Source organism: Lynx canadensis, chromosome D1 (genome assembly GCF_007474595.2).
Source record: "Lynx canadensis isolate LIC74 chromosome D1, mLynCan4.pri.v2, whole genome shotgun sequence".
Classification (NCBI taxonomy): Eukaryota; Metazoa; Chordata; class Mammalia; order Carnivora; family Felidae; genus Lynx; species Lynx canadensis.
The window spans coordinates 83,059,704-83,080,926 of record NC_044312.2 but is presented as its reverse complement, the minus strand read 5'-3'; the positions used below and the strand labels follow the sequence as shown (position 1 = coordinate 83,080,926).

The following is a 21,223-nucleotide window of genomic DNA, read 5'->3' as shown; positions in this document are numbered from 1 at the left end:
CTACAGAGTGACAGATCGACCAGAGAGTGACAATTGAACTCTCTGACATCTTCATTTATTTCATAATCATGGCAATGTTAGTATACAGAGTGCTTTTGGGGGAAGATGGAGGAAGTAACATGCAAGTTATTAAAACAATAAAAGGATGGCAAACTGGTCTAATTAATTTCATCAGGAAAAAGTTGCACTAAAATTTGATGGCAATGACTACTTCTTAACGAATGCTGCACTTCATTTATTTTGTATTTTGGATGTTTCTCTCCAGATTAACAAAGCTTTGTTGGAAAAATATAATGATTTCAGATACAAGCAGAGGCATAAGCTATTAATGCTACTGTGGAAAGATATACCTTATATGCCAGTGCAGAAAAAAAAAAAAAAAAAAAAAAAGATTCTTCTTTTTTCTAAAAGTCACATAATCCCTAAGGGAAGAAAAGCTTGGAATGAAGCAATTAGCCTATCACAAATCACACAGTTTGGCTGTGGACAGGTATTCATTGGTATAAGATCACAGTCATAGTTCTGACTAGTGTACTTGTTTGTTCCCTGGATCTTCTCAGGTCTGGATAGAGAGAAGTAGAAAATGCTTATAGTTGTATATACACTTTACAATTCACAGAGAACTTTCTTACATACCACCATCTCATTTATTGGTCATAGCAAGAATTAGTTATTCTTCTTTTCCAGATGAGGAAATAAGGATCAGAGAAGAGAAGTGATTTACTCAAGTTCACAGAGCACATAAATAGCAGAATCAGACAAAGAACTTGAGAATTTTTGATTCCATGTCCTAGGGAGTCTCATCTATTCCTCAAGCTGTTTTAATTTATACTGAGTACTTGGATGCTTAGGTCTCCCCCCTCTTCAGTGTGAAGGGGAGAGTACAATTGATTCTCAGTAACACCTAACAACTTATACTTTTTTCCCTGAATTTTCATTTTACCTTGGCTGGGAATGTACACATCTTTTTATTGATTTATTTGTTCAACAAGCATTCATTAAGATCTGGCCATGTACCCAGTTCATGAGTCAGAATAAAGGTTACATAGAAGTTTCAGTCAGGGAATAAAGTCTATATATTTAATCAACAAGAATCAAACAAATCTAAGAAACCTACCCCCTCCGTTTTACCATTCAAAAATTGATATTGTATGCCTTCTGTCACTTTTTGATTATCAGTGCATTGATTATATATTTTGTGAATTTGAATCTAAATTCTAATGATCTGAAAAGCATACTTTGATTTTGGCATGTGCTTGGAAACTGAGTGAATTTCAATATTACAAAACATAGTTACATTATGAACAAAATAACAAATGGTCATAATCATCAATATTATTCACTTCCATTTCAAGATGAGAAAGAAAAGGCCTAGAACTGTTCGAGTCTACACAGGAAGCAAGTAGAACCAGGACTTGAACTAAACTCTCTTTGTTAAACTGAATTTAATAATTAAGTTTCCCTTGATGTATCCAGAGAATGGAAAGAACAATGGAATATGGAATAAAATATGGACAGCCTTTTGAGACAATATTCAGAGGTATGTCTAGAAACAATCCCATTTTTTAAGCCTCTGTAAATCAAATATACACAAATTCTGCAAAATTTAGACCACAGCCATGTTTTTTTAAAAAATTAAGTACATAAATCTTTTTCCTGGGGAGCTGGAGGGATTATTATATGTATCATTTCCCATTATTAAAGATTCTTAATTAATAAAAATATTTTATTAGTGTTATTTTTCTTACCAGCACCTCTAAAGAATAAGGGAAGAAAAATATCATTTCAGCCTAAAGATGAATAAACTAAAATACTGGGTAGGCAGTGTGTTTGTCTAATTTACCTGAGTACTTTAGTGTTAATGTTATTAGTGCATATTGGTGTGGGAGAGATTCAGTTTATGGTCTACAAGACTGAACACCAATTTTTTACTAACATTGATGTTATTTCACTGAATACCAACTGTATAAAAGCAGAACCTTCCTGGATCTATGTGATTTTCTTTATTTGATAAATTAACCTTGAAAAAGCATTTACCAAATGTCTTCCAAGGGCCAAAACTATGATAAGTGCTGGGGACACCCTGATGAGTAAAAGAGTCACAGCAGTGCCCTCACAGTGCTTAGTATCTGGAGCAGCGCCATCCAATAGAAATATAATGCAATCTACATATGTGATTTAAAAATTTCTACAGCCACGTTAAAAAAGTAAAAAGAAACAGGTACAGTTAATTTTAATACTGTATGTAACTCGATAATTTCTAAAATGTTACCATTTCAACATAGAATGAACATATAAATTTTTGAGATACATTAAATTCTTTTTTCAAACTAAGGTGTGTATTTTACATATATGACCTCTCAATTAGGAGCAGCCGCATTTCAAGAATTCCAAAGACACATGTGGCTACTGGCAAGTGTACTAGATAGTATAGGTCTAGGGGAGAAGTTAAATAGAAAGCAATAAGAACAGTGTCAGTGCTTCGGCAGGGAAATTCAGTACTATGGGGAGCATGTGGGAGAACACCTCAACTAACTAATCTGTGTAGAGCTAGAAAAACCTTCCTGGAGGAAGTGACACTTTTAACTAAAGCTCAAAAGGATGAGCTGGCATTAACCACAGGAGAGGATAGGGGTTGGGCACTCTAGTGTTAATGTTAATAATATCCAAGGCCTGTAAGAGTAGAGGGATTGTGGTGTGCCGGAAAGACACGACCATCAGGACTCTAGCATGGCTGGAACGGAGATTACTATGGAGAAGCAACAGAGATGAAAACAAAAAGGTAGAAACCGGTCCATGAAAAGCTTTGCAAGCCATGTAAAGGAATTTGGACTTTATTCTAAGGAATTCATCCTTTCTAAAGACTTAAGACCTCTATTTATGGAACTAGCAATTTCAGACTGAAATGTGCTCCTCTTCACTGAAATACAAGGGGGGGAGTAAGATAGATGGAGATGAAAAGGCTAAAATGCAAGATGACCACTTATTAGAGGTAATGAAGAATTTGGCTCTACATTAAATTAGTCCCTCAGGCCATTTTCAAGTCTTAAATTTCATAAATCCAATTTTTCAGCTATAACTGCATTAGAATAGAAACTATGCTTAACAAAATGTGACTTGTTATTCATAAATTATTTTTGGAGGGAACACTATCTAACATGTGTGACATATTAACATTGAAATTTCTGCCTAGCAGTTCTGAATAGTGTGTATGAATAGTGAAGTCCCACAGGTCGTTTTTGGAATTATAAATTACTAATTTGGTAATTTACAAAGTAATCCATGGTAGTTATAAGTTTCCTGCCTCAATTTGCAGCCTTGAATCTGTCTTCTGGTGCTGATAGGATATGGAAGAGTACTGGAGTATACTCATTTGTACTAGTGAAATGCACCAGGCTCTAGGTTCTACAAATTACAACTTATTTACTTGACTTATTATATAATCCCACTAAGTATATTGTGATTACAAGTGTGGTGGTCTTCCTTGTCCTTAACGGATTATTAGCTTTTTGAAAGCAAGGGGAATGATTTATATTTCCTTCAATATATGGGTTTTACCATGTGTCAGGAACTGTGGCATATTTCCCAGAGTGCCTGGATAATCTTGAATTTATTAGAACCAGAAAAGATGTCCAAATATAGTCACAGCATATTATAGCTTGACAAAATACATGTTTGTTAAATAAAGATATTGCTTAGGAGCTGTACCAGCTTGAATAGTGTCCCCCCAAGTTTGTGTTTACCAGGAAGCTGTGAACGTGACTTTATTTCAAAATAAGGTCCTTGCAGATATAATCAAGTTGAGGACATACTCTATTAGGGTAGGTGCTAAATCCAATATGACTGGTATCTTTATACTAAAGATAAATTTGGACACAAAAAACATGTATGGGGATAGTGAGAGTGGAGGCAGAGACTCAGTGATGCATACACAAGCCAACGAACACCAGGGATTATTGGCAAGTGCCAGACACAAGGTAGCGTCAAGGAGGTAGCTATTCTCCCCCAGAGCCCTGCTGATACCTTCATTTAGGACTTCTGGCCTCCAGAACTGTGAAAGAATAAATTTGTGTTATTTTAAGCCACCAAATATGTGGTACTTTGTTAATACAGCACTAGGAAATGAAACTAAGAGAGGAACCTTCCTGGGCCCTCCATTGCTTCCCATATTTCCTTCATGAATTAGCTCTCTTAAGAGACTTCTGTTTAATGGACTTGACAGATTAATCCCTTTCTCTGTTAAACTGTCTTAGCATGGTATTTTACTCTCGAATATTCCTATACAGTCCTGCTCCCACCAAAAGAGCTGTAAGCCAAGAGCACTTACTATTGCCATTAAATAATTCAATCAAATATTACATAAACTGGTGAAATATGAATGCAAAAGGAAAGGCATCTGCTGATCCCATGAAAAGTAAATTGGAGACTTTGGAGAGTATTAATAAAGATAAGTCATGTAAAAAATGCAATCAAATTAGATGTAGGTGAGGTAATTATGAAAGATTTAAAAAATTATGAAAATGTAGAAAATTAAGAAAATCTAGAAAATATGCTCAGATTGCTTTGTAAGTACCTTTGAACTCTAAGTTCATTTTAATAAAAATAAAATCAGCACTTGTAGAAGGTATGCCATGGGTATGGTTTATGTAAGAATGGACTTTGTGGAACTGCAATTAGGACCTAAGCATCTCCATATATATAAATATGGATAGGTTCTATAAATTCTCCCCATGTACCAACTCTTTCTATTACCCACACAATCATAACTTCAGACTACAACAAATAAGAGGGTTTCCACTATAAGTAGAAAAACCTTGTTTACTATTATCATTTTTTAGTCACCTCTGACCCATTTTTCATTAGTACTCAGTATAATGCCTGGTATATACCAGCCTCTTCCAAAATATTTTGTGAATGAATGAGCATAAAATGCAAACTGTTTTTTTTTATGTTTTTTCCTTTTCTACAGAATTATATCATCATCAATAAAGTTGTATTATTATGGGCTGATTTGAACTATAAAAATGGACTCATTATGGGGAACTCAATCTTTTAATGGCATTTATTAAAGCCTACACATATATGAATATTCTCACTTTTACAATATCATTTGTCATAGCCCTAATACGTTTTTCACATCATAATCTTTCTGAAAGTACTTAAATTGTTTCTATTCTACATCTTGATATAATTTCTCTGTAATGCCACAGTGTTAGTACCCCAAGTTTGAAGATTAGGACCTTGAGACCAAAAAATTAATATCTTAAAGGCAAAAATACACAGTTATGCCTCTGATTCTAGATTAGTACAGACTATCATTAATTAGGCTGTATACCTTCGAGGATACTATTGACCCTCTCAGAGTCGCAGTTTCTTCAGTTATCAGATGAGGTTTTTGGTTGGCTGACTGCCCTCAGTCCTAGTCTTCATTTTCAGCACCAGAAAATTCTGGATTTTCTTATGAATAAAAAATGTGACTTTTCACTGTCATCATTTCCATATGGGAGACAGAGAACAACACATATAGCTAGTTAAATCATGACAAAAAGGTAAGGTAAGGTGGTAATGTTTAGTGAGTATGGGATGGAAAGAAAGGGACACAAGACAGAGCATGAATTAATGCAGCCTACTAGTACAAACTCTTTTTGGGAAACAAATACAATGGCATATTTTATGATCATCTAACCCACAAGAATTGTGCTCTTAGTTGCCTAAAGGAATCTCAGTGGTAAGTTGGAAGGGCCTTGAGGTATATATAAAGCTTAAAACATTTAAAGACTTGGTCAACTCTTTATATTTTATTATTCTAAGTAAAATATAGTCTTATTAAGTTATGTCATAAAACAATTGCTATATGATCTCTAAATCTTGATCTGAATGAATTTATAATCAAGCTTTATTCCTTAAATTATAGATAATATTAAGATTAGAGGCAACCAATATCAGGTTCTTTTTACAAGTTATACAATTATTTATTTTTCTCCACTTCTTTAGCTAACTTAATTAGGTAACTTAATAGGAGCCATGGGAAAGAAATCCTAATACATTTGGTAAATAAAAATGATGTAGGGTTTCAGATGGCCCACAAGACAAAGAATGTAACATGAATTCTGTTAAATAACTGCAGGAGTTGTATTTTTGCCTTGGAAAACTTTCATCATGGAACACAGCTGTGAAACAACTTTGGCTTCAAACAGAAAGGCTATAATAAAGCGCCTCCTAGCTAGACTTAAGTTCAAGAGGTTTATGGTGGCGAACAGCAGAAAAGATGAAATGTTTCAATAAGCCCCTCAGGCTGATTTAGTTAGCATTCACAAAGTAGAATAACCTATACATCACATACCCTTTGTTAGCTGGTTGTTTAGAATAGATGTATGAGTCACTAGATTTTATTTTAGCAGTTGGGCAATGCAATTCTCCTTTTGCCCAAAATATTAAAATGCAGAAATGTGAAACTAAGAGAGGTAATGTCAGATCTTATACAGAATGCTTATCAACCACTGTGATGGATCAAGAAATTCTGCTCTCACCATTCCATGTTGCACCTTGGTAGGCACAATGATAAATTACCTCTCATGAAAAAACAATCTATTGTTCAACTAATCAGCAACTATAGTATATTTTCTTAAATTGTGTGGGGAGAGGTGCTGGGGAGGGAAGCTTGCAGAACCAAAAGAAAGCTGATATAGAGAGAAAGATAGGCAAGATTCTATCCTGAATGATTTTTTTTTTTTTTTAAATTTTTTTTCAACGTTTTTTATTTATTTTTGGGACAGAGAGAGACAGAGCATGAACGGGGGAGGGGCAGAGAGAGAGGGAGACACAGAATCGGAAACAGGCTCCAGGCTCCGAGCCATCAGCCCAGAGCCCGACGCGGGGCTCGAACTCACGGACCGCGAGATCGTGACCTGGCTGAAGTCGGACGCTTAACCGACTGCGCCACCCAGGCGCCCCTATCCTGAATGATTTTAAGTACAAATGAATCCCTCTGGGAGTTTGGAGGATATGTGTATATATGTGTGTGTGTGTGTGTGTGTGTGTGTGTGTGTGTGTATACACACACACACACACACACATACATATATTAGTGTTGTTGTTTTTTTTTCTCTGAGACACTGTTCAGAATTAATGAGGGTACCTGCAACGATGCTGGCAAGCTGCTGGGTTCTGGAGATGGGGTAGAGGCTGCGAGCCTGAACGATTGCTGAAGCGATTTTCTTGGCATGCTTCTCCTCCCCGTATGTTCTCAGGATGGAGGCAAGTGCCTGTTGATCTAAAGCGTTCACAACATCAGCTGCGGTGGGCATGTCAGGGTACCTACGCACAAGAAGAGCCAATTAGTTCGCTGACGTCAGTTTTCATTGACAAGAGGTGAGACTTCAGAGTACTGAAGTCAGGCATACACACACAGTCTAAGCATCTGAGGTTTTTCAAGTCAGAGACTGAAATCTTACACAAATGAAATAGATTTTCCATTTCAAATGCCCATCATAATGGCAAGAGGGGATTGTGTGTGACATTCATCAAGGTCAAAGGCAGCAGGAAATTAAAATATTTTACTAACATTTAATTCACGAAGTTATTATTCCTTATGCAGATTTCCCCTAAGCCAAAATAATGGAAAATGTTTGGATTTAGTTTGTTGAAAATTTAAACTACCATTTGATTTTTTTTCACTATAAGAAGATACAAGATACAAGATACTGACATATTTAAATGAGCCTATATCCCAGGAATTTAACTAAATCTGAGATTATAAAGTAACCGAGTACTGATATGGGAGCACAAATTGAACTTAGAAAGTCTATACAAGAATGTACTCCCAGTCAGTTTCCCTCACAAAAAACTGAACAATCTTAATGACAATAATGTATATTACTTCAAATATTTAACGATATTGGCTTATAAACTCAGGACTAAAGTCACCATGGGGTAAAACTTAGTAATCAAGAAACAGTACTAAAGCCTAAGTACTAAACTTAGTACTTAGTACTAAACTTAGTACTAAACAGTACTAAAGCCTTAACAGTACTAAGCCTAAGACAATAATTTTAGGTGGTGGAGACAAAGGAAAACCTCTAGCCAAACAGAACAGATCACATAGTAGGAAACAGCATTCACTCTGTCAGACCATTGCAGTTTACTTTCCTTTAGGGAAACGTGCCAAGGAATTCTAAATGATGAACGAACCGAGAACTTACTTATTGGTAAGACAGCTTTGTTAACAGTATTGTTACTACTCCTGTAATTAATACGTTGGATTGATTGCCAGTATCACACTGTGAGGACTTTAAGTAATAAGGATATGGTAGAGCTTTAAGGCCTAAGAGGGGGGTTGTAAAGAAACACCTGAAAATCCCTTCTTAAAAATAATAACCTGAACCTTGTTAACATATCTAGTGCCTCCAGGAGAATGGCTTGTCCCCTATTTTGTTATGATCTCTCTCTCTCTCGTTCTCGCTCTCGCTCTCACTGTGTGTGTGAGAGACAGAGAACGAGAGAGAGAGAGAGAGAGAGAGAGAGAGAGAAAGAGCGCAACATTGCTTTCCAGATCTGCCTCATTTTTTTTTAGCTGCCATGACACCCCCAGACCAATGAACATCCTGTAAGGTAGTCCTGTTTCCATCTCAATAGGCTTTGTTCTGCTAATAATAATAACAACAACAACAACAATGAGGAGGAGTCAGATCAACATAGATTAGAATACCTGACTTGCTATTCACGCTGAGTAAGACTTTTAACTTACTGAAACCTCAATTTCTAACCTGTAAAATGAAAGTAACCATGCTTTACTCATAAGATTGTTGGGAGAATTAAGGGTGCATGCAGCTGTAAAGCAGATAGTAGAATGTCTGGCACACGGAGAAGGTCAATGAATGTGCATGTCCCCTAGATCTTGCCCATTCCTAAATTTTCCCATCATCATTCTTGGCCTCATTGACAAAATCCCTGCTACATCTTACCTAGTTGTGCATTCAACTGCCCAAAACCACTGAGCATCAAGATAAACCTTATTAATGATGGTAAATTCAGACCCAAGGGACAAAGTCCAGCTCTACCAGGATAACTCTAAGATTAGTATAGATGGACTTAGCAGTTCTTTATAATACCTTTCTACTTTTAAGTGAGACAATTAAAACAGCATTTTGCTCAAATAGAGTTCAGTGAATAATGGGCATAATTTTATTTTACTCTCATTCTAACATTGAATAGCAATGTACAAGTTTCCATTGTTCCACAAGACAAAAGGGGCAACGCTATGAAAAGCTGACAGGCTGCTAGCAGACACATCAGGGTAGGCATTCATAATGAAGAAGTCAAAATCTGCCCCACCCCCCCAACTTAACAGGTAAGAGATTTTAACGGTTCTCCAGAGATTTAAAATGACTACATTAACAGAAGGAAAATATTAACATAAGTGGAAATTTATTTATTAACTTCCAGGGAAGAATACAACTAACAACAGTTAGACCTACAAGTACTTGAAGCTGTGAACTAACTAAACTATGCTGTAAGATTCTAGTGATAAACGGAATAGGTTAAGAAAGCCTCTTGTGTCCACCTTCACCACAGATATATCAGCCTCCAGGATCTGACTGGCCATACTTTTTGGTGTGGCCTCCCTCTCCCCATGACACCACTTGGGTAAACATTGCACATATTTACCATGATTCTCCTTTTCTATGAATTCATGTGAATGAACTCCCTTTTTCTGAATGCCATATACTTTCTTCAGATCTGTTAATATCTTTGATTACGTTATACAGTCTGGGCTATCTACCTGGAAGCCACCCTGCTTTCTAAGATATATTTGCTAAACTCAAATCTCATCCATTATGTATTGACTTAGAGTTTAATGTTTAAGGAAAATTTTATTTTCAGGTTCTTAGGGGAAAACCTCAAGAACCCTGATTCACAACTACAATTTGCTGAGAAGTTTTTACATTAACAATATAGGGATTTACTACCATTAACTAGAAGCTTTGTTCATTGTATTTCAGAAGGCATCCTCCTTAACAAGACATAGGAACAGCAGAAATTTGCTTGACATTTTATTACCTCTGCACAACAACCTCAATCTCCAAACATGAAAAGATATTTGACCTTTACTATTAGTCACTGCTTTTTAAAGGATTTTCATTATTTTCTTTTATGATCACATTCTTCATTCAATGAATGCCAACTTGGGAAAAAGAAGGTATAAGACTCAGAACAAAAGGTTCCAGCAAGTATGGGTCACAATCCAAGTTACTAGGTCATATCAGAACATGGGGAAAAGGCTATCTGTGAATAATTAGCATTGGACAAAGAAGTTTGTGGGAAAAGAAGTCAAAGTCAACTCAATATGAATTTGCTGACTTGAATTGGACATTAAATTTCTTATATATAGGTCCTTTGAATAGACTGTAAGAAATTTTGGAAAACCTGTTTGTCTCAGTAGAAATGTTTATGCAGGTCTAGAATTGCAGATTAGTAAGAGTAACAGAATGGTTTGCTTATTCAGATATAAGAAAATCTAACATTTCTCTTAGAAGATAAGGTTCCCAAAGGTAGGGGCCATGATACATAATTTGGCAGTGGTGGTGGGACATGAAATGAGGGAGAAAAACATGGTTAAGCTTTGTAGGAACAGGCTGTTCAGTCCCTAAGCCAGTGTTAGGCATAGAGACAAGTGCTAATCTAAGCTTTACAAATTAATTTGGATTTAAAAGAATTTATCCTATACTTTACTAGAATGTGAGCCTCATTGTGTTCAAATGTACCTATTTGAATAATGGAATAATGGAGAACAAACTAGTATTTCCATGGCGGTGAGGAATGAACAGGAGGTGTAAAGCTGTCCTATATATAGTACTATGTGGATACAGTACCATAAACTGTAATTTCCCTGGAGAATGTTAAATAAAAGTGACTATACAAGAGACAGCACAAAACACACAATCACTGACCCCTAGAATCCTGCATTTCATGCAGGACTCAAAAGAATATGTGTTAAATAGAGTTCCTTTTACATCTCACAAGAGGCATAGTTGGGCCTGCATAAAAATGGATCCATTGTTTCAGATTCACATTAATCAATATTGTAAGCAGTCTAAAAGCCCATATTGTATCTATAAAAAAGATAATTAGTATGAAAGTTATCCTCCTCACTATTTTGTGTAAAGACAGCAATGATTTTTCTTTTAGAATCTCAAATCTAGAGAAACACTAAAGTCTATAATGAGTAGCAAACAAAACTGATTTATTATGTATGGATAGTGTTAGGTGTGGGCGTGTGATGGGAATTCTGCAGTCTTAAAAGGAAATTAAATTCAGGGTGTTTTTGCAAAATTGATTTCTTGTTGTGAGGAGAAATGCTTTATCAATACTCACCTGCCACCATCCATTCTCATGTCCAAGGGGCCGTCCTTCCGAAGGGAAAAACCTCTTTCAGGAGCATCAAGTTGCATGGAGGAACACCCAAGATCCAAAAGAACTCCATCCAAAGTCCCTGGCTGCACTCCAGCTTTCATTAATAAGGCTTCTGCCTGGCTGAACTGGCCTAGCATAGCTCGGATCTGTTTACTGTGAATAAACCCAGGAGATGGGAGAAAAGACTTCTGTTATATTAAATTCTTAAGGTCTATGATCAATGAAACGAAGTGTATCCTATTATTAGCTTATTTAACCAATATATATTTACACCAACCACATGTTTAGTACTACATAAAGACATTTGGAAATGGAAACTTTACATCCTTGGTTTCAACACCAGAGGTGATTTAATGTAATTTTAGTTTTGCTAATAAATGTAATTTATTGTATACCTATGTGAAGGTATACAATAAGTCATTGAATTTGCAAAATCCCTTTGTCAGATCAGGTCATTCACTTTTTTCTTAAAAAAAATAAATCTTAAATCTATAGGTTAGGAAAAAAAAGCACATATCATTTATCAAAAGAATAAATTTAGGGATAACAAATGCTGATGAGGATGTGGAGAAAAGGGAACTGTGCACTGTTGGTGGGAATGTAAATTAGTGCAGCTACTATGGAAAACAATGCAGAAGTTCCTCAAAAAATTAAAAATAGAATTACCATAGGATCCAGCAATTCCACTTCTGTAAATATATCAAAAGGAAATGAAAACATTCTGTTCAAGAGATATGTGCACCCCCGTTTTCATAGCAGCATTATTTACAATAGCCAGAACATGCAAACAACTTAAGTGTCCACCAAAAGATGAATAAAGAAGCTGCACACACACACACACACACACACACACACACACACACACACACAGGAATATTATTCAGCCATAAAAGAGGAAGGAAGTCCTGTCATTTGTGACAGCATATATAGACCTTAAGGGCATTATGTTAAGTAAAATAAATCAGACAGAGAAAGACAAATACTGTATGATCTCACATGTGAAATCTTAAAAAATGAGAGAGAGAAAAAAGCCAAACTGATTAAAAAAAAAAAAAAAGGCAGATCAGATTTGTGATTACCAGAGGTAGGAGATGGGGAAAAAGAGAATTTGATGAAGGTGGTTAAAAGGTAGAAATGTCCAGATAAATACAGTGAATACATATGATGGATGTTAACTAAACTTATCGTGGTAATCATTTGACAATATATGTTGGTCAAATCATTCCACTGTACACCTTAAACTTAATACAGTGCTATATGCATTACTATCTCCAATTTTAGTATATGTGCTGCCGAAGCGAGCACTGCATTACTATCTCAATAAAACTGGAAAAAATAAATTTTTGAGTAAGCCAATTTAATTACAACAAATAATAAAGTAGAGATCACAGAAAAAAGATATGTCAAACATCTTCAAGCCAAGCATTTTAGCTTTCTCCATATTTTTCCCATAATTTAGGATAGGGGTACTGTGTAGCTGCATACTTGAAGCATGAAACTATGCTTAAAATAAATACCTTCTTGCAGAAGCATGTTTTAGCTTTCAGCAGGGATTTTGAAGTCAATGGAGCATTCAAAATCAATAGACAGGCAAGAAGTTGGGATCACCTTGCAGCTATACTAATTCTCCTTCCTACACAAAGTGAGATGCTGCCTGCAGGGTTCTTCGGAAGCCTTAGGGCAACTGGTATGCATTTTGGATGGGGAATGAGAAGAGAAAAAAAATGGCAACTCTCCCAAGACCTCATTCCCTCCATCTACAGGTGGATAGGGTGAATTTGGATTTCAACAGTGTTGGGGAATTCGTATTTATGATGTTTACTTATGTGTTATGTTTAAGGAGAATTTCACTGCTCATTGGTAATTTTTTCCCAAATTCGAATGGAGAAAGTGATTCTCAGATTCACTCCCCAAAAATTCATTGAATATCTGCTATCTCTCAAGCATTATGTTAATTGAAGGTATATAAAAATTAATAAAGCATGGTTTTCTGAGCTTTGAAATGAGAGGAAGAAATGTACAAATGAATAGTCTGTGAAACAACCTGATGGGGGCTAATCGTAGAAAGATGGATTGTTATGTCTGTCTTTGGAAAATATAAAATGAATGCTAATACTAATACTGGGAACACAAAAAATAGAATCATGGGATTGAAAAGCAACTCACAAATCACTTATTCCAATTATTTAACTGATGTTTGAATCTCTTCCCTCTCCACTATCACAGTTGAATGGGCTGGGGGGGGGGCAGTTATTTTTTAGCCACCTCCCGTTCACCCCATTGGTGAGGGAAGGATTCCCATTCTAGGATTATGGACATTCATTGCTTGAAATATGGCACCTGACCACTGGACAGATGAGATTGACAGTTTATTAATCACACACACTTACAGCCCAGGGGAGGAGGGCAGCATGTGCCCTGCATGGCTACAAGGGGGTTGTACTCACAGACAGAATGGGCAGGCAGAGGCTGTAGGATGTAGGTTTTATACTAACAAAAGAGCAGGTGGCCCTTCATTCCCATGAAAGTGATTGTCTTGTCTGAGTAATTCCATGGGCAGGGAACTGAAACCTGCTTTTCAATGATAAGCAGATGTTGTTAACAAGGGTCATTTGGCTCAGGGACTTTATCTGTGGGAGTACAGTGAGGAGGACAATTTTTGGTTGGTCCACTGGAGGATCTCCTAGTTTTCCTCAGATGTCAAGAACACATAATATTGGGATTTAATTTTAAGGCCTTACACCATATTTGGTGTATTTGAACAGTGCCAATAATAAGAACTCATTACTGTTTTCTTAGTTATTTTTTAGTTGATAGCTGTTTCCTCACTATTTCTACAATTTTTCCTCTTGGTGTCAGTCTATGTAAAACAACTGAAAACTCACAACCATGGAAGCCTTTTACATTTCTTCTGTTGGTCATTGTAAGGGATATTTGTTGGCTACCTCTTAGTTGCCAATCTCTGTTTCAACAGGACCTCAAAATTTCAGCCATGTATTTTGGAAGAGACTCATTATATCTATGATGGTTTATGTGTCAACTTGGCTAGGCTACAGTACCCAGTTATTTAATCAGACAATAATCAAGGTGTTGCTGTGCAGGTAGTTTGTAGATGTGGTTAATAATCAGTTCACTTTGGGGGAGCCTGGGTGGCTCAGTTGCTCAAGTGACCAAATCTTAATATCATCCCACATGGTGACCACTCAGGTGTGAGACTGAGCCCTGCGGCAGGCTCTGCACACAGGGTGAAACCTGCTTGGGATTCTCTCCCTCTTCCTCTGCCCCTCCCCCGCTTGCACACATGCACTCTCTCTCAAAATAAATATACTTGCACATATAATTTATATATAAAAATATATTTTATGTATAGTCTATAAATTATAATATATATCAATATATAATACAATATATGTAAGTGTGTGTGTGTGTGCGCGCGCGTGTGTGTGTATGTGGGTATCTTTTGCTGATTCTATTTCTCCTGAGAATCTTGACAGACGTAGTATCTTAGCTCAAGATGTAGATTTGTGGGGGCGCCTGGGTGGCTCAGCTGCTTAAGCATCCAACTCTTGGTTTTGGCTCAGGTCATGATCTCACAGTTCGTAAGTCTGAGCCCTGTGTCAGGTTCAGCACTGACAGTATGGAGCCTGCTAGGGATTCTCTGTCTCTACCCCTCCTCTGTGTGCTCTCTCTCTCTCAAAAATAAATAAATAAACTTTAAAAAAAAGATGTAGATTTGTGATTAGCCATCCTAATTTACATACCATCTCCAAGCCTATATAATTTGTTCAGAGACTGGCATATGTCACAATTCTAGCCGGTGAGATATAAGAGATATTTCCTAGGGATTTAGAAAAAGAAAATTACTCTTTCTTTCAATGAACTATATAGGAAGAAAAAGGTTTTTCAGACTCTCACTTGACATGAAAGAAGCACACTGCCTGGACTGTTGCCAGCAAATATCCTGACCCAAAGAAAGGAGAGAGTAACCATTTTTGGCCAAAACAGCCACTAGATTGAGCCTCAAATAAAATCCCCAACTTGTTTTAGAACTTTTGAGTTACATAAACCCATAAGTTGTTTGTTATTGAAGCCAGTTAGAAATGCTTTTTCTCTTACTATGGCAGACAAACATCATAACTATTGTAACTATCATGCTCCTTTAAGTCTTCTTTCCTCCAAACCATACTCTTGTTTCTTCTGCTATATTCTCCATTAAAAAAGAAAATCTATCATGCTAGACGCTCTTTTCTGAATGTGTTCCAGTTTGCCTATGCCCCTTGATCTAAATTCTATAATGATCAGCATGGAATAAAGTCAATTCTGGCCTTTTCTTACTGTAGTTACTATATTAACGCAACTTGATATCAAAATAATTTTAGAATTGATTTCACACCATTGCCTTATGGTACCTAATACCCTTCAGTTTTTTTTCCTGTACACAGTTGCTAAGCTTCCTCCATCACTGTGTTTGTATAGCTTTGTTTTGTCAAATGTTGCGGATCTAAGTATAATTTCTGCCCTACACATTCTCTACAACCCTTTAGGATCCAGGTATTACCTTTAACCACAGAATCTTCTTTATATTTTCAGCAAAACCTCCAACAAATCACTCCTTCCCAGTCTTAATTCCTTAGTATTACAGCTATTATCCTGCTTGAAGCTAACATACTTGTAAAATAACAAGTAACATCTTATAAGGAGTGTTTGCATTCTTGGGTGCCCTCAAACATAATTGTTTAACACACAGTACTCATACAGTTTTATGCCTGACTATTAGTAAATAATAAAAATGCAATCCTTGTGGTACAAAACTCAGTGTAAAACACAAGTATGAAAAATGTCACATGGGAACAAAAGTAACCACATGGCAATAGCACAAAGTAAATCATGTGGCAGATCATTAAGGCAGAGTTTTCTGATGCTGAAATGAGTTATATGTTTCCAGAATTATATCGTTCTCACAGTCAAAAAACCATCCACAACGTTTACTGACCAATCTGTCGAATGAAAACTCAGCCTTAACTTCAGACCCCGGGGCATTATTTCATATATACAATTATGTTCAGGCTAATTTTCCTGGACAGGCACATTCCATGCCCCCTTTTCTCTTTCTTCCTCCCTTCCTTCAAATTTTAATTTTCAGTATTTTTTGCATATGTATTTCACAAGGATTATAAAACAAGTAACAGAAAGTGTGAATTGGCCAGGGAGGATCATGATGGTCACAAAAAATAGAGGCAAACCAGGACATTTAGCCATAATTAAAAATGCACAATTTGTTCAAATTGTCATCATCGTGTGTCATCACCTTAGGCTCCCCAGGATGTAAGCAGAATACTACTGTGACTCAAAACACATCCTACGTGAGAATGGTTCTGCAACCCAAGCCCAGGAAAAGCCAAAGTGCTTAGCAGTAGAGTGTCAACAATACCTTGGTTGCTGGAAGCCATTTATGAGGTTCTCTGTGATAATCTTGATTCTAACAAGTCATCTGCACTTTGAGTACAAGTGATGGGTCTGTTTATTATAAAGGACTAAGGTGCACTGGGATATACTGCGGTGGTGATATAAGAGTAGTTACAACTCACTGTGTATTTGATTTAGGATTGAATGTGGCACATCATCACTCCTCTAACTGCACATAAAGTCTAATAATAAGGGTTTAAGGATGTTAGAGATGAATTACTCTACAAATTATAAAAGTGGATCCAACTCACAGGGTTGAACACCTTGGAGTTAACATGAATACCTATCCATCTTGGTTTTAAAACCCCAAAACTCCAATGGTTTATAAAATGCTTGATACAAAAGAGGTACTTTGGCTGCCCAGGGATATATAATATTCAGTTTCATGGAGAGAAGACTTATTTGTGTAGAATCAGGCAACACAATTTAAAACATATGTTTATGTTCAGAAGTCTGAACATAAATGTTCAAAAAACACTGAATTTGGAGACTAACTCTGAGACAGGCTAGGGAAGAAAACCATCACTATTATACTTTTCCTCATAGGATTTAACACTCTTCCACCTTCACCAATAATACTAAATAAATGCTTTAAGTCATTATATGCCTCTAGTCTCAAGTACAGTAATGAACTTTTCCATAATAAACAAATATAGAAACATACACAACTGACAAAAACAAAAAATGGTCCATGAAAATGATTAATGACAGTCTTGATTCTTTCTGAATCACTTAACTTTTGCTGTGTGGCAAACTACCCCAAAACTTACTAGCCTAAAACAACAATTATTTATCAGCTCATATTCTGTGCATCAACAATTTAGGTTAGGCTCAACTGGGTGATTCTTTTGATAGTGGGTGACTGAGGCTTAGTTGGTCTCATTTGGCCTCAATTACATGTTGGGAAGTTGGCTGGGGTAAACCATGTGTCTCTACCATGTAGCCAGCTAGCCCAACCTTCAACACAGAGTGGCCAAGTTCCAAAAATAGCAAGGTAGGACAACCCCAATACAGAAGTACTTTTTAAGTTTCTGATTATGCCAATGGGATTTTCTAAAATTTTTTTTTCCAACGTTTATTTATTTTTGGGACAGAGAGAGACAGAGCATGAACGGGGGAGGGGCAGAGAGAGAGGGAGACACAGAATTGGAAACAGGCTCCAGGCTCTGAGCCATCAGCCCAGAGCCCGATGCGGGGCTCGAACTCCCGGACCGCGAGATCGTGACCTGGCTGAAGTCGGACGCTTAACCGACTGCGCCACCCAGGCGCCCCGCCAATGGGATTTTCTAATATCCCATTGGCCAAAGGAAGCCCACAGCTCAATTCAGGTTCAAAGGCTATAAAATCAGATTCACCTCTTGATAAAAATAGTAAAGATATATTACAAGGGAGTATGTAGAGAAAAGAGAGGGATTACAGTGGGCATTTTTGCAAACAATGTACCACTTTCTTTGTATTTAGGAGTGAATTTGAAAGTAGGAAGGAGAAAAAAAATTCCCTCTAGATTCTCTTCTACGGAGTTAGAATTTATATTACAGAGTAGCTTCCTCTACAGGCATCACAAGAAATACCCAGTGGTGAGTGGTGGTGTTTGATGTTAGAATGCAGAGGAAGACTAAGGTGCTAGGTTCTGGTACCAGAAATACAACTCTGGGCAGAGACCAACAAGGAGTCTGCCATATGGGTCTGGCAAGAGCTAATACGTGATCATCTGGGAGGGGGTAGCATGAGGTAGTAGGGGGCCTGCAAGAGAGCAATGTATTGGGAATTAGTTGTGTTCACATCAAGTAAATGTGGCAGCAAATAGGCGGGCTCTAACTGTTGGCCAGACTTTTCCTAAAAAAACAAGTCGTGTAGGAACAAGTGTAAAGGAATTGAGGTGCTAAACAGGAATAAGGGAAGAGATTCAGGCATAAGACAATAAGCTTAGACACGTAATTAGAACCAGCCCAGTCACTAAAACTAAGGCATCAAATCAGGAGTAGTAGTAAAGGCAACTTGATGCTATCACTTAGGCTACAGACTAGGCCATCTTCAATCCATTACCGGAGCCCTGTGGTGAAAAATGAGGGTACACTGAACTAGCAGATGGATATGCAGAAAACTCTAATCATATGAACTAGAGTGACAAGCAGAGCAATGGAAAGCAGAAGAGAACTAACAAGTCTTAAGAAGCTGCCAGGAACAGTACCCAGACACTTCAAGTTTGTTTCACTGAACTTAAAGTGAACTGAATTCAGGGTTCACTTCATCATAAACCTGAATCATTCATTTTGTGTGTACACTTGGAGACATACCTAGGTGATAACATTCCATAAGAGGATAAGAGCAAAATACAAATAGCTTTTTTTTTTTTTTTTTTTTTTTTACTGTGGCTCCAGGTCCTTCTTACATTAGCGTCAACATTATTTCATATGAATCCCAATGTACTGCCTATTTTCCAGTCATTAAATTTAATTGATCTGTAGGCAAAAAGCAGGGCCCGTGGCTGCTTTTACCATGTCCTTAGGCCTCCCAAATAGGAATTCAGAGTGAGCCAAAGCAGTGGATGAAACATGTAGTTAATTTGAGCAATGGTAAGAACAAACATCCAGAGTGCTTTCTGTGTGCCAGACCCTATGCTTTATACTTATCAAATCATTTCAGCTCCTGCTAACCTTATGATGTAGGTGACACTATGGCCTGCAATCTGCAGATGAAGAAACAAGTTCAGAGGTGAAGTTATTTATCCAAGTCATACGACTAGTAAGTGGCAGAATTAGAATGCAAACTCAGGCTAGTCTGGCTACTGAGTCTCTGTTCGCAACCACTATACTGTGATACCTTTCAACTTTCTATTTACTTAGTACCATTTCAGATCTCTTACTTCTTACCATTATGACCCTGTCATGATCCACAAATCTGCCTAGTTTGTCTGATTTTTTTATTAAAATACTTTAATTGTTTTTAATGTTTGCCATCTCTTCATAGTTATAGGTCTTCAGATTCAGCACTCAACAAATATTTGCTGAATAAGGATTATCTATTAGGTGCTGGACACAGGAATATAAAAATGAAAAAGAGCACATAATATAGATAGGTATATGCACAAACTCACTAAATTACAGAGGAGGTGGTTTATTTCTTCTTAAAACAACAGTGGCAGAGTGGAATGGGGACACTGCAGCATAAGGTTTATGTTTAAATCTTGGCTCTGCTACTTATTAAACCCTGTGGTATTGGACAAGTTATTTAATTTCTCTCCATTTCAGTTCCTAATATCTCATGCTATTTAAATTTTCCCCTTTTATTTTAAGTTTTTTTTTTTTTGAGGTTGGGGGGGGAGAGAGAGAGAGAGAGAGAGAGAGAGAGAGAGAGAAAGCAGGGGAGGGGCAGAGAAAGAGGTAAACAGTGAATCCTAAGCAGGCTCTGTGCTGAGAGCATAGAGTCTGACACGGGGCTTGAACCCATGAACTGTGAGATCACGGCCTGAGCTGAAACCAAGAGTCGGATGCTTAACTGACTGAGCCAACCAGGCGCCCCAAGTTTCCCCCCTTTAACTCAACTTAGTATGGAAGAAATATCTCAATAAGTTCTGGACTCAGACTGAATCAGACCATTAGCTTTCTAATTCTTTAATTATTTTTGAATCTGACTATGTTAGGTATTGTTAATCTTGACTCCAGCAAGATCTGCACTTGGAATACAAGTTACGGGTCTGCTCTATTACAAAAAACTGTGGTGCACTGGTATGTACTGAGGCTGGTGATGTAAGAGCATTTGATTTGTGTATTTAAGATCGGATATATAACTTCATCCTTCTTCTAGCTGCATACTGTCTAATGATTCTGGAGCCAGATTCCTCATTTGCACTATGTGAACAACACAGCAGTACCAATGTCATGGAGCTTTTGTGAAGAGTATATTAATTAATGTACATGAGAACACCTACTAAGATGCCCTAGGCATAGAAAAGCCCTCAAGAAATGTTACTTCTCTTCCTCTGCTCCACGTTGTTTTATTCCCTTAGATACTCTTCTTACAAGTTGGTCACTATGCTGCCAATCAAGAGCTGGGAGCATTGGCAAGGATTTCCTTCAAGCCCACCAAATGCAGGGCATACTGGCTGTGACCCTTTGACTACAAAGATTTCTCTCTCCAACCTCTTTGATGTGCCACTATTATTTCTCTTTCCACTTCACCATGCCCGTTTTAGTTTGAGAACTTGTTCACTTTTCTTTTGAGTTTTTATTTAAATTCCATTTAGTCAACGTACAGGGTAACATTAGTTTCAGGTGTACAATATAGTGATTCAACAATTCCATGCAACAACTGGTGCTCATCACAAGGGCACTCCTTAATCCCC

General features: G+C 37.0%; 1 protein-coding gene across 1 annotated transcript in view; it reads right to left on the bottom strand.

Annotated features, from left to right (window-relative positions):
* METTL15 (methyltransferase like 15) overlaps positions 1–21,223 on the bottom strand; it is a 189,253-nt gene that overhangs the window by 28,527 nt on the left and 139,503 nt on the right. Inside the window, exons 4-5 of the mRNA XM_032594843.1 lie at positions 11,374–11,565; positions 7,139–7,317 (exon numbers count right to left, since the gene is read on the bottom strand). Coding sequence (XP_032450734.1) covers positions 7,139–7,317; positions 11,374–11,565 — 371 coding nt within the window. The remainder of the gene's footprint in view (positions 1–7,138; positions 7,318–11,373; positions 11,566–21,223) is intronic.